The 15,725-nt window shown below is 38.4% G+C and overlaps 1 protein-coding gene across 2 annotated transcripts in view; it reads left to right on the forward strand.

The window, feature by feature from the left end:
• Positions 1-15,438, forward strand: part of HABP4 (hyaluronan binding protein 4) — a 24,540-nt gene extending 9,102 nt beyond the window's left edge. Inside the window, exons 2-7 of one of the 2 annotated variants that reach the window (XM_017821140.1) lie at positions 677-824; positions 1,687-1,881; positions 3,859-3,942; positions 9,886-10,054; positions 11,741-11,917; positions 13,042-15,438. In XM_017821140.1, coding sequence (XP_017676629.1) covers positions 677-824; positions 1,687-1,881; positions 3,859-3,942; positions 9,886-10,054; positions 11,741-11,917; positions 13,042-13,098 — 830 coding nt within the window. In that variant the 3' untranslated portion in view covers positions 13,099-15,438. The remainder of the gene's footprint in view (positions 1-676; positions 825-1,686; positions 1,882-3,858; positions 3,943-9,885; positions 10,055-11,740; positions 11,918-13,041) is intronic. The other variant, XM_017821141.1, reaches the window with a different exon arrangement.
• Positions 15,439-15,725: the final 287 nt, after the last annotated feature.

Consider the following 15,725-nt stretch of genomic DNA (forward strand, 5'->3'; position numbering starts at 1 on the left):
AGCTCCTTTCAGTCAGTGGTTTGGTAAGTGCAACGCAGTTACTGAGGTGGTTTGAAGCTGGCTCCCTGCCAAGTCTCCAAACCTCACTGCAAGAGCTCCCACACCAAAACCAAGGGCAAAGAAAAAAAAACCCAAGAGAACCGAAATGAGAGGTAGCTAAAGCAATATATATAAATATATTTACACTTATATTACATCTATATACAATTGAAATATATGTACAATTTCAAAAGGAAAAGGGAAAGGGAAGGAGGAAGGAAAAAAAACCAAACAAAACCCAAAATAGATATACACGCGATCAGAAACTCAGGATCTAGCAAGCTAAAGAATTAGCAAAAGAATATCTTAGTACTCTCCTTGGGACAACAGAAAGTCATGCTGGAATGACCGCTGGCAACCTCCACCTCCCAAGGTTGGCAAGACCTCACCAGGCCTCACTCTCCAAAACAACAGACTCAACAGCAGGGAATCTGCACCCTCAGAGCCACCAGAAGGAAAAAAGAGACCAAAGGCCTCTCCTCCTTTCTTCTTATTCTCTTGGCTTATGTAAAAATCATAGAGAATACCGGATAATATGGGCACTTCCTTGGTTACAAACTAGTCACCAAGGAAGGCCTAGACTAAACTACTACAGTTACTGATGAGCTGTTGGTGATCTGTGTGTGTGTCTGTGCAGGCCAGAAGCGACCACCTTGGTGGGGAGAACAGCAAGGCTTCAGCAACAGAGGAGCAGAGGTGAAAAAGGACAAGGCTGCGTGGAGACCATCTTTCTGGGAATACCGTCCTGATGGAGCACAAAGACAAGTGGAATTCCAAGTGGAAAAGTATGTGTCATGAGGAGGATCTGCACAGGAGTGGGAAGGAAAAGTGATCACCTTCTTAAAAAGCTACTTCTTCTAGTAGCCAGGCGTGATTTGAAGGCATGATCTACACATTATTAGTGTGTAGATTTGTTGCAAGATTTGGCTCATGCCTGTCACAGCTGCAGTTCCAGGTTTCTTGCCTGTTGATTTGGAGCGGTTTTGTTAAATGTCAGAAATCTAAGACGAAACTGAAAAGTGTGAAGGCCTGAAAATGTAACACTTAGTCTGCAACATATTAATAATGTTTATTTCTGAGCTCACATGCCAAGCTTCGCAAAGCATGTGGTAAGGTTCCAAGTTGAATGACTTTTACTGTTCAAACTGAATACAGACCTTTGTCATATTACTTACTGCTTGGACAGTGAATGCATATCAATTTTGCTTTCTTCATAAGTAGTAGGAAATTCCAACTAAACCTTTAATGCTTCAGAGTGTGGCTGTTCTTCCTTTACATCACAAAAGTTGGTACTTGAAAAATTGGCTGAAATTTTTAGTAATTGTGGCTAAATCTGGGTTTAGACAGTGGAGCTGTTGCCTAATAAAGTTACTGAAGATTTGACAGTTTTATAATGTTTTCTTTAACTTCTGTGATGTTTTCAGTGTTACCAAGAAACAGCTGATCTTTCTGTTCCCGTTTGTTGTAATAATTCCTCCTGTATTCAGTCAATGTCCATTTTTAATGACAAAACTGAAACAACTGCACTGTGTGCTGTAAAAAGATGCCCTCTAAAAACCGTGCAGTAGCTGTTATATACTGATGTGTCCCACAGCTGCACAAATATAAGCATATGATTTTTTTTCCTCCTTGTTCACTGTTCTGCAGGGAAAAAAATCTTACTGGTTGTCATCTTTGTAGGCCAGTGGAAAGATTAGACTGTGAAAGACCAACAAGAGGTCGTGGTGGAGGACGAGGTGAAATGCGAGGTAGAGGAAGAGGTGGTAGAATAAACAGAAGTTTTGGTGGCTTTGACCAAAGAGGAAAACGTGAATTTGAAAGACAGAGGGGGAATGACAAAAGGTAAGTGTTCTGTGTGCTGTTTCCTGCTGGGTGTACACTACAGTAGTGTGTCTCCTAAGTGTTCTGTTCCCTCCTTCTCTATCCAAGCTGGAGGCAAAAAGTCACTACTGGTTTTAGTTTGAGGTCCTAGTGGGAAAAAGCTCCTGAAGTCACAGAATTCTGTTTTCCTCTCCAGAGGAATGAAAGCAGATAACAAAAGGGGTGGAGGTTGAGCTTGCAACTGCAGAGCAGTTGAAGTTGTTATGAGGTACATCATGTCCTGGTGTCCACCATAGGTCAGAATTTTCCATGGCCTACCTTAGATCATTTTCTGTTCATCATTTTCGTGTCCATTTTGAGCTTTATAAGTGTTGCTTTCCATTATTGTGGTGTTCCACAGTTTTTTAAACTTGTCTGCTTCCTGATGGTAAGATTAAATTGTAGCAAAGGCATGATATTCACTTAAGACTGCCAAAATCTTTTGACTGGAGCCAATTTGTCCTTTAAAGGAAATAAGTTGTGACTTTTCTCAATAGTCAGGTGGTATTTAATGGCATTGCTCCAAAATGCTGATTAAAATTTCAAACTCTGTTCAGGGGCTTAAAGTCCAGTCTCTTTTTCTTGAGTTTTATGGATCATTCCTAAATTGCAAAACTGTGATACAATTCAGTATGGCTCTGGAGTTAATACTTGGCTGACTGTACCACTGAAATGCATTTTAAAGTGCACAGGAAAATCAGTAGCTAATGGTCAGTTAGATTAAAAAAAAAATTTGGGAATTTTCTGTTCAGGTCTGTATTTCTTGTAGTGGCACTGGTTTCTGTTCAGATTTGTAAGATCTCACTGAAAATGCTGGCTTTTGTCCATTCTCTGCACCTAGCAATAAGCTACTCTTTCCAGTAGCTTTTGTTCTCATGTACATCTAGAACACTAATTGAAGCCTGATAAAGGGCAGAGAAAAGGCAGCGCTTTGAACTTACAGCAAATGTCTTTGGCCACGTACACATTCACAAAATTGTTCTAAAAATCAAATTTTATCTTAAAATCTAAGTTTAGAACTTAGATTGTGGACTCAGGCAATCATGCTAAAGGTTTGAAAAATGCAGCCTTGGTTTGTAATAATTTTTGGGACTTGATATTCCAAGTTCTGAAAGGTTGTACTAACTTCTCTCTCTTCTATAGTATTTCATACTAAAAGTAGGTCGGTTAGGTGCTCTGGCTTATCAAAGTATCAGCTAGGTTAACATAGTTTTGTGCTTTTGGTCAGCTAGTTTTATGCTATCAGTTGAGAACTATCTTCTGTAGGATGTCAGGGAAGGCTGTGTGAACGTCCTGAAGTTAGAAGAAGTGTAAGGTCCCTTGTATTTTTTTCTCCCTAGTAAAGTTTTGTTGTTTGGGGTTTTTTTTTCTAGTTCAGTAGCATCAGAACTTATGATATATGAAGGATTTCATGTGATGTGGTAGAAGTGACATTAAATTCAAGCTATCTGAACAATTCTAAAAGCATGTCTGGGCCTTAATTGCACTAATCATGCATCAAAGCTAAAAGGTGTTAATTTTAATTATGTATACTTACCAGTGGAAGGCAAGTAAGTTACTGCTCTCATTTGACAGTGAACTGATGTCCATGCTACAGAAACTGCAAACTTTAATTGTTGAAAAGAAGCAAAAAGGCAAACTCAAACACCAGTGTTATACTGTAACCAAGTACTTGTTTTAGTATTCATGATTGAATTATTTTGTCTTCATACATGCTTTTCACATTTTTTGTTTAAAAAGAAATAGAAGTTGTATTTTCCTAATCCTCCTCATTTTGTTAGTTGCTCAACCAGTCACTTAGTAGATCTTTCTGCTTATGATCAAAGAACTCTTCTACTTTTTTTTTTCTTCCCAAGGAATTCTAGAAAAAAAAAGTGATGTATTGATCTGCAAGGTATTTTTTTTTCCAATGTGACTCATGAAGACTTTGTGGTGGTTTTATTTTGTTTCCTGTTTTAGTGGGATGGAACAGGCTGCACCTATGGAAGAGACTATAGAAACTGCTGAACAGCCAGGGACATCTGAAGGAGACCCTCTGAGCAAGTACTGTCTGACTTAAATATTTTCTTTCTAAATGCAAAGAAAACAATTGATTTTTACTGTTGTATTGGGAGACACAGTTGAAACGTGAACTGTGAAGTTTTGCTAGTGCACATATTTAAAAATAGAAAAGCTTTGTCTATATTTGTGAGTATAGAAAATGCATCCCTAATTCTGACTAAAGCTTGATTTCAGGTGGCTGGAGGTTGCATTTAATTGCACCACAATGCTTATCTTCCTAAGATTTGATGATAATCATTTCAGGAGGAGCTACATATTATCTTTTACCTTTTTAACTTGGCTAACTAGTGAAAACTAGTGTGCTTTTTGAAGTTCTCTGAGAAAAGGTATTCAAGGTGCTTGTACATTTAAAATGCACTACGATAGTCTGTAGTAATCAGTCACTAATATGCTGCGGTTGTCATCTATTCATGAAGGGCTATGCAGAACTTGTAAAAACTTTCTGGAAATGCAGTGAGCCTTAGAAGTAGGGAAATTGAGAAATCTGCCCCTTGTCTTCTGGCTTTCATTCTGTCCAGTGTCTGGAAAGAATTTGCTTCACAGCAGATAAACACTGGCTTAAGAAAAAGTAACTGGACAATCTTGGCCAAATAAGAGACTTAACAAATAATTAAATTGCATTCTTGACAGGTGAAAGATGGCCTTTTTTGCCTAATGGTGCAGCTCCAGTTATTAGTGACGTGGGTTTATTTCTTAATTATAAAGCTGACTGGAATACAAAACCTGTGTTATATGTTCAGGTTGTTTAACCCCCCAAGAAGTTCAGTTGATATAGCCTTGATTCTTTTAATTTTAAAGTAGCTTTTAATATATAGCTAGAGATGTGTACACATGGGGAAATCTACCTCTGAAACTGAGTGACTTATGACTGAATTTCCAAAAAACTGTTACTAGATGAACTTAAATCAGATGGATAGTGCAGATACATTGTCAAAAATGCACTGTATTAGTTAAATATGAGAAATTATTCAGCTTTTTTTATTTTTATTTTGTCAACTGCTGGTACCTTTAGTTGTTTCACACTTGTATTTGTTTCTAACTCGACTCAAGCTCTTTGGAGACATGTCCCAGTAGCAGTTCCTTGTAGAGCTGAAGGCATGAGAAGTGTATGCACTGGAGAAGGCCCCTCTCAGAATCTGCCAGTTGTCTAGATTTCTTTTACCTCTCTTAGAAATCCCTAAGTATTCAGTCAGGCTGTGAGCCTTTCTGGAGATTTTACTCCTGCTTATTTTTTTTTTAAAAAAGCTGCATTTAGGAATAGTCCACTGAAATCTGTAAGATCCAAAAAAAAGCGAGTAAACTACAAGTAGAAAATTCTGCAGTTGTACTCTTTTCAGTGCAGTAAGTCTTGTCCTGAAGGCTTACAAATATATATACAAAACATGAGTTACATTTATCTCATTGCACTTACCTTTTGGGGGGGTGTCAGCTCAGCGACTTTATGTATTTTAAGATAGGAGGCAATGTGGGAACAGTGCCTAGGTCATTAGGGATGGTTGTAGGCATATGTCTTAACATATGAGATTTTATTTTTTTTTGTTGTTCTTTTAATATTTAAAAGCAAAAGCTGGTTTAATGCTTCAGGATGTATTTAAAAGTCTCATATGCTTAGGTTGCCCCTGCTCTCCAGAGCTGCTGCCTTCTGCTTTTGCTTTTGCAGCCTCAACATTATATAGGATTGTGTGTTTGCTTAGGCTGCTGCTGGGATCTTTCTCATTTTGACTCTATAATGCAGTGACTGCAAGGAAACCCTTTCTCTTCTGCTGTTTTGTTGCAGTGGTGTGCTTTTATTGAGAAAGAGATGGAAGGCTTGAGTTTGCTTCTTCTCTCATTCTCTTTCCTGTTATAACTGTTTCCATTTAAAATTTAACTGTAAAAAAATGTAATCCTGGAAATTAGGAATAACCTTCCTGCGAAGATGCTGTGAGTCTCTCTGGTGTGGTACTGGCTAACTTCAATGCAACTCTGGAAAGAGTCTGTAAGCTTCTCTAATTTAGGAGGTCTTGCCCTGAGGACTGTGTCGGTGTTGCCATTCCTGAGCTTCTGTTTACAAAGTATTGCAGGACAAGAGTTGCTTTAATACATCTGTAATATGAAGCGAGTTGGTTTTTTCCCATATCCTCAAATTTTATTGAGTATATTAACAATATCTGTCTCTATTTGTATCATCCCAAATTGCATGCTAATAGCTGGGGTTTGGTTTGCTGCAAAAGCAAAACCTAACCTTAACAGTGTAAGAAAATACAAGGATAAGCTTCCCTCACATCTGCTTTCTGTTGAACTTGTCTTCACAGTCAGAGCAATGTGACACGCTTGTGTTGACTAATTCAAATTAATGGACTTTTCTTTTTATTCAGTGCAACATACAGGCTAATCAATTCCTGTTCCTAAAGGGTATTTGCAGAGTTAGTAAATTTATCTTCAAGCTTTTTGAGCTATTTATCTCTTTTTGTTTTTCTTTGTTTGGTTGTTGTTGTTGGTTTTGTTGGATGTTGTTGTTTGGTTGGTTTTTTGTTCAGTGGTGACATAAAGCTATTCGCACATCAGGACAGAGATTCATAAATATGTGGTTCAGTGTTTTTCTTCTGTGGTAAACTTGTACAGTTGTTGTTTGATCTTACCTTGTTTAACTTTGAATTTTGCTACAGCTGGTGGTAATGCTCCTGTAAGTGCTGTTTGTTGGGAAAGATTCATGTCATTGACTTCTTAATAAAAGCTGGCTAAGGATTTGCTTTGTGCAGCTGAATAATACAAAAGCTGATCTGACAAAGACTTGCTATGATTATAAAGACTTGCTATGATCATTTTTAATGATATGAAAATAATAGCTGAGCTGAATGCCATTGCTTTCTATTTGCATTTCTTCTGTTAAAAAGAAAAGGTGTTTTGTTTGTTGTATGCCTAGTAATCAAGGCACAGCGAGAGGGTTATGGGCATCTACTGAAAACATTGAAGCAGTAGGATCTGTTACTGAAGGCTCTTGTTTAGTGATTTGGTGGGACTTTCATTGTGAATTGGGTTTGCTTATGTCCAGAGGTTGCATTTAGTTGTCTGGCAGTATTTTGTGAGCATGATTGCTCATGTGCCAAGGAGCTTATTAATTTGATTAATCAAAATGCACACCGAGCAGTTACTAGAAATGTGTAAGATTAGAAGATAGAAAGTAATGCACAGAGTGCACTCCCATGCAGGCTTGGTGCCCAAAATAAGCTACTGCAATTGGGTCTCTGTCCAAAATGTGATATGCAGGTTTCTGTTGCTGTGCCTCACTCATGGGAGGTGTTTTCCCTTGGGAGTCTTGACATCCTAACCCAAATTTTAACTGCTAATAATCTAGCAGTTAAAACCATCCTTTGGAGTAAAAATCAAACCGTGCTATGCAGTTGAAAAAACAAATATTGCACTGTAGATCCACAAGTATTTCCTTTAGAACTGGCAATGGTTGCTTTTGATAGACGTGTACTTTTCAAAGCAATGCCTTTGTTTGCTCTTTGAGAGGTCAAGTTGCTGTATAGTGAAATGTTCTCCTGTTATCTTGTGGTCATAGCAATTTAAACCTGAAAGGGGGCTTTCTGACCCAAGGCATGACTAGCTGTAGCTGTCACTTCTCATGCCTATCTGGTTGATTTTAATGTCCTAGAGCTTTCAATGTCCCTTGATGGTCTTTCTAATACTTAAAAAAGAGAAGCTGCTGTGTTATGGTTTGTTGGGTTTTTTTTCACCTGAGTGTCTTGCCTTGCTATCATGGATATGCAAAATCTCCCTTTTTTTTTAGTGTTATATGTTTCCTCACCACACCTTTAAAGGCTTCTCATGCCTTAAGACATTGTCTCTCTAATGTGTTGAAAACTTAATGGGAGAGGACTTCTTAAAGTTCAGATGTGCAATTTACTGATTCCATTCTGAGGTAGTGACTTTAGAAGAAATTAAACCAGTTTAATAGAGACCCCTTTTATTGGTTTGCTTTCTCTTTTTTAATTCCTCTGGGTGTTTACCACTAATATTGTTTTTCTAGCACTTGCTCCCAAAACTGAAACTTCAGGTAACTGAGCCAAAATTATTTGGCCTCTTACTCTTGAAGACAACAAATTGAAATGTTTGGGGTGCAATTTGTTCTTAATGCTGTTACACGTGGAACAGTATCCGTTTGTGTTTTTCCAGAAGTAGCTGCTTCTTTCACCAGTATCTTTTTTATTTAACTCAATCTGTCTAGTATAGTTTCAGATCTTAATCAGCGTGGAACTACAGACTGCTTACCAGACTTTTAACCTTTAATTTTTGGTTGATACAGCTGGAATTTTCAAAATAACAGGGCGTGAGGGTGTGTCAGAGGGGGAGGCACATAGTGCAGGACTTGTATGTTTGTTGTTCTTCTGTCAAGTGAATTTAAAACTGTGTTCATCCTAAAATCAAAATGAAGGGCTGCCTTACTGTTCAGTTCTGCTTCCAACTGTCACATGCTGGGCGTCTCAGAAAAATACTGTCTGATTTTGACTGGCAAGAAATAGAATGGTTTGCTTCAAGATCAAGTAGGAAGAGGGACCAGCCCTGTTCCTGTATAAGGTAGTTCTATAATGTACAGAACGCTCCAAACAAACTTGTGGAGTCTGATGGGCTGCTCTTATAACTTCAAAAACCAAAATGCACAGTTTACTGACTGTCATTTGACTCCACTTCTCTCCATGATAAAAATTTCTAATGTACGTCTAATAAACTGTATATTTACATTGGGAAAATCACCAGCATTTGGCAGAAGACTTGGAACTGCGACTGACTGAGGAAAACCAAATCCATAGTTCTCCTCCATATGGGACCTAAGGAAAGGGTTTTCCAGAAAAATCAGCGTAAGGGAAATACTCAATTTCAACTGCTTCAACTGCTATAGCAATAGCGGTTTTGTGGGAGAAGGGAGAAATGGTTTCTTGAGTGTCTGGGAATAATCAGTGTGGATTTTCCTGTAGTTCATGATATTTGACTTGTTTAGGCAGCAGAGAGTTACAGGGATGAAGTGGTTTGTGCTCCCTGTGTGTGGTGCTGCTTGGCAGGGGACAGCTTTCTCTAGGTATTATTAAAAAATGTACCTGTAGTGCTCCAAGAGCTGCTGGTCCAGGACAAGCCAGTTGTGGTCAGCATCAGAGTAGTAAAGCAGTGATGAGTGGAGAAGAATCTTTAATTTTGTCTTGTGTATCCTGTCTTATTTATGTATCTTACAGACAAAACCTTCCGTCTTTATAGTTCAAAAATATACAATATGTTTTCCTCGAATATATCATCATCATTGCACTTTGTGACAAATTAAAACTTGACTAGGATTAATCTGGTTTTTCTGGGTGATAAATAATGGCTCCTTGTGTGTTACTATATCTGACAAAAAAAAAATTAAAGAAGCATCTTGTGAAATTAACAAAGAAAATCTTAATAATTACCTAGAAGATCCCAGGGTGTGATAATCATATCTTTTTGATGACTGAAAACTACACTGAGACGTGAATCCACCTCATTCCAGGAAAATGAAACGGTGCAATTAGGGTGTTTTAAAACTGCTCTAGGTGCTTATTTTACTGTGGCTGTATTTGCTAGGGATAGATCCACTATTAAACTGTAGGGTTAAGAGTATGAGAGATCAAAAGGCAGAGTGTTTTTTGTCTAGAATCTTACGTGCTTGAACTTACTGGATGAGCAGCAATAGAGGTGGCTGCAGATGGCGTTTGTTCATATGACTGACTTTGAACAATACTCCAACTTACATTAATGTAAAACTCTCCCACAAAGTTACTGTGGCGAGCAAGTGAATTTAAGGACAACAGTTTGGTGAGAAATATTCCAAATATTTTGTTTGGTATCCTTACTTTAGAGCTTAGTGTTCTTGTTCATCCTGGCATGTTGCAAGCTAATGGTTTTTACTTTACAACTATAAACCTTTAGAGCTGCTGAAGCAGAGCCAGTGGAAGAAGTAGTTCAAGAAATGACATTAGATGAGTGGAAAAGTCTTCAGCAACAGAATCGACCAAAGCCTGAATTCAACATCCGGAAGCCAGAATCCACTGTTCCTTCCAAAGCAGTGGTGATTCACAAGTCAAAATATAGCCATGATGTAAGCATTGCCTCAGGAATTCTGTAAACTGTCCTTTATGCCCAGGATTAGGAAACTGTCTCTATTCTTTTTTATTAGTTTTAGTATAATCTGAACAGACAAGAGAACAGTATCTAAGCTTTATTACTTTAATGACATGTGGCCCGAAACTTGCTTTAAACTTACTGTCTGTTCATTTTGTTTTCCCCCTCTCAGGTTATCACACCTATTTCGTATGCAAATACATAATGTATCGAGTTGTTTTACCTTATTGCTCAGTCTTATCCATATAAAATGTGTCCTTGCTGCTGCCACCTGTGTAGATGTCTGGTAATGCTGCTAGAGAAACTTGGTTTACTAAAAACTTCTCTTCCTAACTCTGAATCCTGCCAGTATACACTTGCATGTATATATATTAAACTCAGGTTTTGGCATCTGTCAGTCTGGATGCTAAATGGTCTATTTTTCATCTGTGCTGGATCCCAGCTCTCACTGTGCCCTTGGAATATATGAATTTTAACTTTTTTTTTTTTTTTTCAGTTTTAGGGTCCTGCTTCTAACAACTAACTCTGGAGAGATTGTTCTTCTGTGATGTGCTTACCCACTCTGCCCCCTTCCCCTGTATTTTATTTCATGATGTCCCTGAGATTGAAATTTCAGGGATAAAGTCTAAGTCTGGAGAGAGAGGGCAGGCTTCTTTCAGACCCTTGCTTACTTACATTTCAGGTCTTAGGGGGAAGTCAAAAAAGTGAATTTTGATCCTTGCATGCATTTATGGATACATATTATCTTGTGTCTAGTTACAATATTAACATCAGACCTTGCAATTTTTTAAGGCTTAATCCCTTCTGATGATTGAGCACTTCTGGGGCAGACACTGGTCCTGAAGTGGCCTTGTGCTCTCTTTAGTGGGACTTTGCTGGTCAGAGTTGCCATTATCCCCTGTTCCTTCTCTGAGGGAGGTGGTGGTAGGAGTGGGGAGAATAACTCTCCCAAACTCTGAAGAGAGAATGCAGGTGTGTGAGGAGTGCATACAGGTTTCTGTTCTTCTTGCCCATAACGTTACTGGCAGTTCTTGCAGTGCCAAGAGACCTTGTCAAAATGAGCATGGAACAGGAGGTACAGGAACTGTGTAACATGGGCAAGTCAAATCCCTTAATCAGACATTAAATAAGTGATTCATTATTGTATGGGATGAGTTAACATATACATTATCATTACTATGGGCACATTGAACCTGTGATGGGCAATAGTCTGATAGTCTGACATCCACTGGCTGTTAGGAACACCCAGAGTTAGAACAACAGCAGTCTCATAGCTGAAGACATGCAGACAAATACACCAATTAGATGGCTTTATGATGTAGCCTTTGTCCATTACTACAGGTAACTGTAGGAGTAAGTAGCTTAGGTCTGATTCCTAGTGCCTTTGAAAACCTCCTAGATGATATTTCTGAAAAACTTCTTCAGTATTACAGAGCTGGTACAGAAGATTTTGTTGCCAGGAATCTCTGAGCCAACAAAGAATTCTCCCAGGCATCTGGGAAGCTGCAATTGCCTCATCTCTGTTAAAATCCTATGCCTTCTATTCCAGGTGTCCCCTTGATCCATTTGCTACTTAGTCTGTAACACAAGTGCGTGTGTTTGTGCTGGGGAGGGGAGAAGCTTGTCCATGGAAACTGTGGCTTTAACCAGATGTTCTTTTTAGTTGCAGAAAGAAGCCTTTGAATATGATTCTCCTGTCTTTCGAAAGCCGGTGAATGACATCACATCTCAGCTGGATATTAATTTTGGGAGCCTTCCTCGCCCTGGCTGTGGATCAAGAGGGGCACGAGGTGGTCGTGGTGGAAGAGTTGGAGAGATCAGACCTCAATCAAAAGCAGTGGTAATGCTTTTTATGAGTTTATATGCGGTTTTTTGGTTGTTTTGCTTGTGGGTTTTTTTTTTTTTGTTTGGTTTGGGTTTTTTTGTGTTTGGTTTTTTTTGTTTGTTTGTTTTCGGGTTGTTGGTTGTTTGTGTGTTTGTTCCACTGCCTTTTGTGTAGAATTATTGATTTCCACAGTGACAGACTTGTTTCCTATTCCTACCTCATAGTATGTTGGCCTGCTTATTTTGAGTTCCTGGCCCATATCATGTTACTTCAAATACTGGTTTATGCTCACAGCTCTTAATGCATGTATTTCAAAAGGTCTAGTTACTGGGTGCTGTAATGGTGACTAGAGGAAAGAATGCAGTGAAGATTTGTTTCTGCAATGAGTTTTGACATAAATTGGAAAGTAATTAAAATTACTAAAGGCTTGTATCTCTTGGGAAAAATTTCAGTATAGTATAGTAATGATACTTAGATTTTCTGATCTCTCAGTAATCAGTGATCCTACAGAATGATGAGTTCAATATAGCCATTAAAAAAACCTTCTACTTAACTTTTTCTTTAAAAAAAAAAACATTTGCACACTGGAAAATGACATCTCTATTCTTCACACTAACAGAAGGTCTCAGTTTACTGTGATTAAAATGCTTTAAGGCTGGGAAGTTTTAGAATAATATGGAAGTGTTGATGCATTTGTTTCATCTGAATAAAAAAGGCTCTTTATACTAAACAGAGCATAGTGTTTAAAGCTACAACCCAATCTGTGCAGTAGTTTTAGAATGTAAAAATATAGCAATGCTGCTTATAAAACCACACAGTATTTCTCTTGAGAGGGCTTTACTTTCTTTGTTCATTCAGTGCTGCAAATCTTATGATCTTCTGACCCTCTCCAGGCAGTGGATCAGCATTATAAATCCATTCACACTGCAGAAATTACAGTAGTTGTAACTTCTGAGATAAATGTTCAGGATTTCTGTGATAGTGATGGATACAACTTGACTGGAAGTGGGATTTAGTAGCAGCAGCATTGAACTTGAATGGAAGAATGAACCCTTTTAAGGGTAAAATACATCTCCATGGCTGTCAGGTGCTTTTTGAAACGCGTTTATTTTTATAAAGCTTCTTTTCTTACTTTACAGGTGCAACTTGTGGCTCCAAATCCTGATGATCCCGAGGATTTTCCAGCTTTGGCTTGAAGAACCACCAGGAATGGTGGCCTCCCAAAGTAGCTTTGGAGTAGCTGTGAAGAGACCAGTTTTATGCTGGGTGGGGATAAAGGAAGCCTGTTTCCTTGTGGGAAAGTTGTTTAGGTGTTCGGTGTGAAATGATTGCAGCTGTCTGCTAATAGAAGTGGGTCCTAGAAATATGGGGGGACTGGGATCCTGTTGCGGGTCCCAGTGTCTCCTTTGTGAGAGCTGTGGGAAGGCTCACAGGACTTCACTACCAGGCTTCAAATGAAGTTAAAGGGAACAGTGTTTTTACAAAATGTGTATATATAGAGATTCTATCAAGTTCTCCATGCCACCATGGTGAAATGCGAACTGTACAATTGAGACTCTTTCACTGTACATTTGAAAGCTGATTTTTTTGAGTGAAGTGTATATTTCAGACAGTCACGAGCTGCAGTTCTTCTTAGCTTGGCAAATAAAGGAAAGTGCTCATTGGTTTGGGGTTGAGGTATTATTTTAAAAAGTCAGAGTGGTAGAATGAAGGTTTTGCTATTTGGATGTTGTCTGGAACAAAATAAAGAAACAAACAAAAAAACCCCACCAACTACCATCCCTCCCAACAAAAAACCCCCAGCCAACCAACCAAAAACCCAATCAAAAAAACCCCCACCAACCCCAAACCTCAAACAGCAGTCTTTAGATCTCTCTAAAGGAAAGTGAGCTGTAAAATTAAGGCACACAGATGCTTTTTGTTGACTATAAGTCCCACTTCAGTAACAAGATATAATCTGCAACTACTTTGAAGATGTTTAAATTTAAGAACAGTAAGAATTTTGAGCTAAAGACAGAACTAAATTGTTAAGGAAGCTTTTGATTCCAGCAGAAACAACTACAAACTAAAATGTTTCCTGCCTTACCAAGAAGTTTGTGACATTGGGGACGAATGGGATGTTCCTTCATTGCATCTTTAACACACTTCCTCACCTGAGCCTCACTTGTTTCCTGTCCAAGGGGATGCTCAGAACCATTCTGGGAGATCTGAGAGAAACAAGGAAATATTGCCAGAAGCAATGACAGAAAAAAAAGGAGTGGATGACCACACTGGACGTTTTGGAAGTAGCTCACAGGAGTCTTCAAATGCCTTGAACTCATTCTTTCAATTTACTGGAAAAGCAGATTAATACAAACCTTTCATTTTTTCCAGTTCTCTACCTCACTTCTAAGCAGTCTACTTAGAAAGCAAATAGTGGATGAGACTTAGAAGGAAAAAAATGTTTTGCTCTGGAGTAAGCTGTAGGAGTACTCAGCAACTTAAAAGACTTATCTCACTGATAAAGCTTTGCACAAGCAGGAGAAAATCATCCTAGAAAGACTACACTCTTTTCTTTATGCTCCAAAGAGAGGGTCTGCAGAGTAGTTCAGCCCAAAGGATTTTTTTTCTTGCATTTGTGAAATTACTTACATGACAATTTGCTATAACATGAGATTTCATGTTCCACAAGGAGTTCATTTTAGTAGCAGAGAGGTACTCTGACAACTTGTAATAGAAAGAGTGTGCAAAAGCAAACCAGGTGCTGGTGTAAGAGGAATCCATGCTGCTGCTATTTGAGTAATTGAACTGGATGAAATAATTTACATGACTCCTTCACCTTGTAGGAAAAGTTGCTACATGAAATCAGTGCAGTTTAAATTTTAACTGCTGCTGCCCTTTTCCCAGGCAGTGTGTGTTTCTGCCAAAAATGGCAATTTAATGATTGTGGAATAGAAGTGATTTTGTCTGTGGGGGTCATAGAATATTTTAGCTTGTTCTTCCCTCCCTGTTCCGCTTTTCCCATTGGACAGGAAAATGTCTCTGAATTTTTATTTACACTTTTACTTGCAGGAGTGAGTGTATGTATAGACATGGAGAGCTTCTTTGCAAGGCTTGCTTCTATTTTCCATCCTGTGTTGGAGGTGTAGCCTCATCTTCTCCCAATACCTCTTTTTGCTAAGGAAAGCAGTGAAATATTTAACAGTAACCCTCTCTTTTTCTACCAAAAATTTGAAACTTTGCTATGCTACTGGGCTGAATCTGGTGTAATCTAGTTCAGTTCTGACTGTTCTCTGTGAAGGCTGAAAGAGTTGTTTTATATTTCAGGCTGTTTCCTGCTGCTGCAAAGTTACTGTTTGTTCCTCCAACTTTGATCTGCTTTTCCAAACAGAATGACAAATAGGTTCTTTAAGGAATGCTTTAAAGGACTTGTCAAAGTGTATCTGTGTAATCAACTTTTGGTTCAGCAGAGTGTTAAAAAAACACCTGGTTACAAAAAAAAATACTTGTTACAAGTCTGTTTAATTAAAAAACAGAACAAACCAACCAAAACTAAACCCCCAAACTTCGTGAGAATGAGTGTTAGTGTAGTTGATCACTGCTTAAACACGAAGTTTCTTAGAGAAGTGACATGTGACAATTTTATTTTTCAATCTGTCTGACTTGACTGTGGCCTCAGAGCGTCTATAGTTGATGGTATATCCAAGTGTAGAGAAGGAATTATTAATTGTAAGTGGTGACAGTGATACCATTCTTCTGTGACAAGAGAGCAGTAAATCTCAGCCATCTGTCACATTTAAGGTACCAAAATAGCTGTCTCTGTTAAGCACGTATCTGCTGCAAC

Source organism: Lepidothrix coronata, unplaced genomic scaffold (assembly GCF_001604755.1).
Source record: "Lepidothrix coronata isolate B3197 unplaced genomic scaffold, Lepidothrix_coronata-1.0 Scaffold89, whole genome shotgun sequence".
NCBI lineage: Eukaryota > Metazoa > Chordata > Aves > Passeriformes > Pipridae > Lepidothrix > Lepidothrix coronata.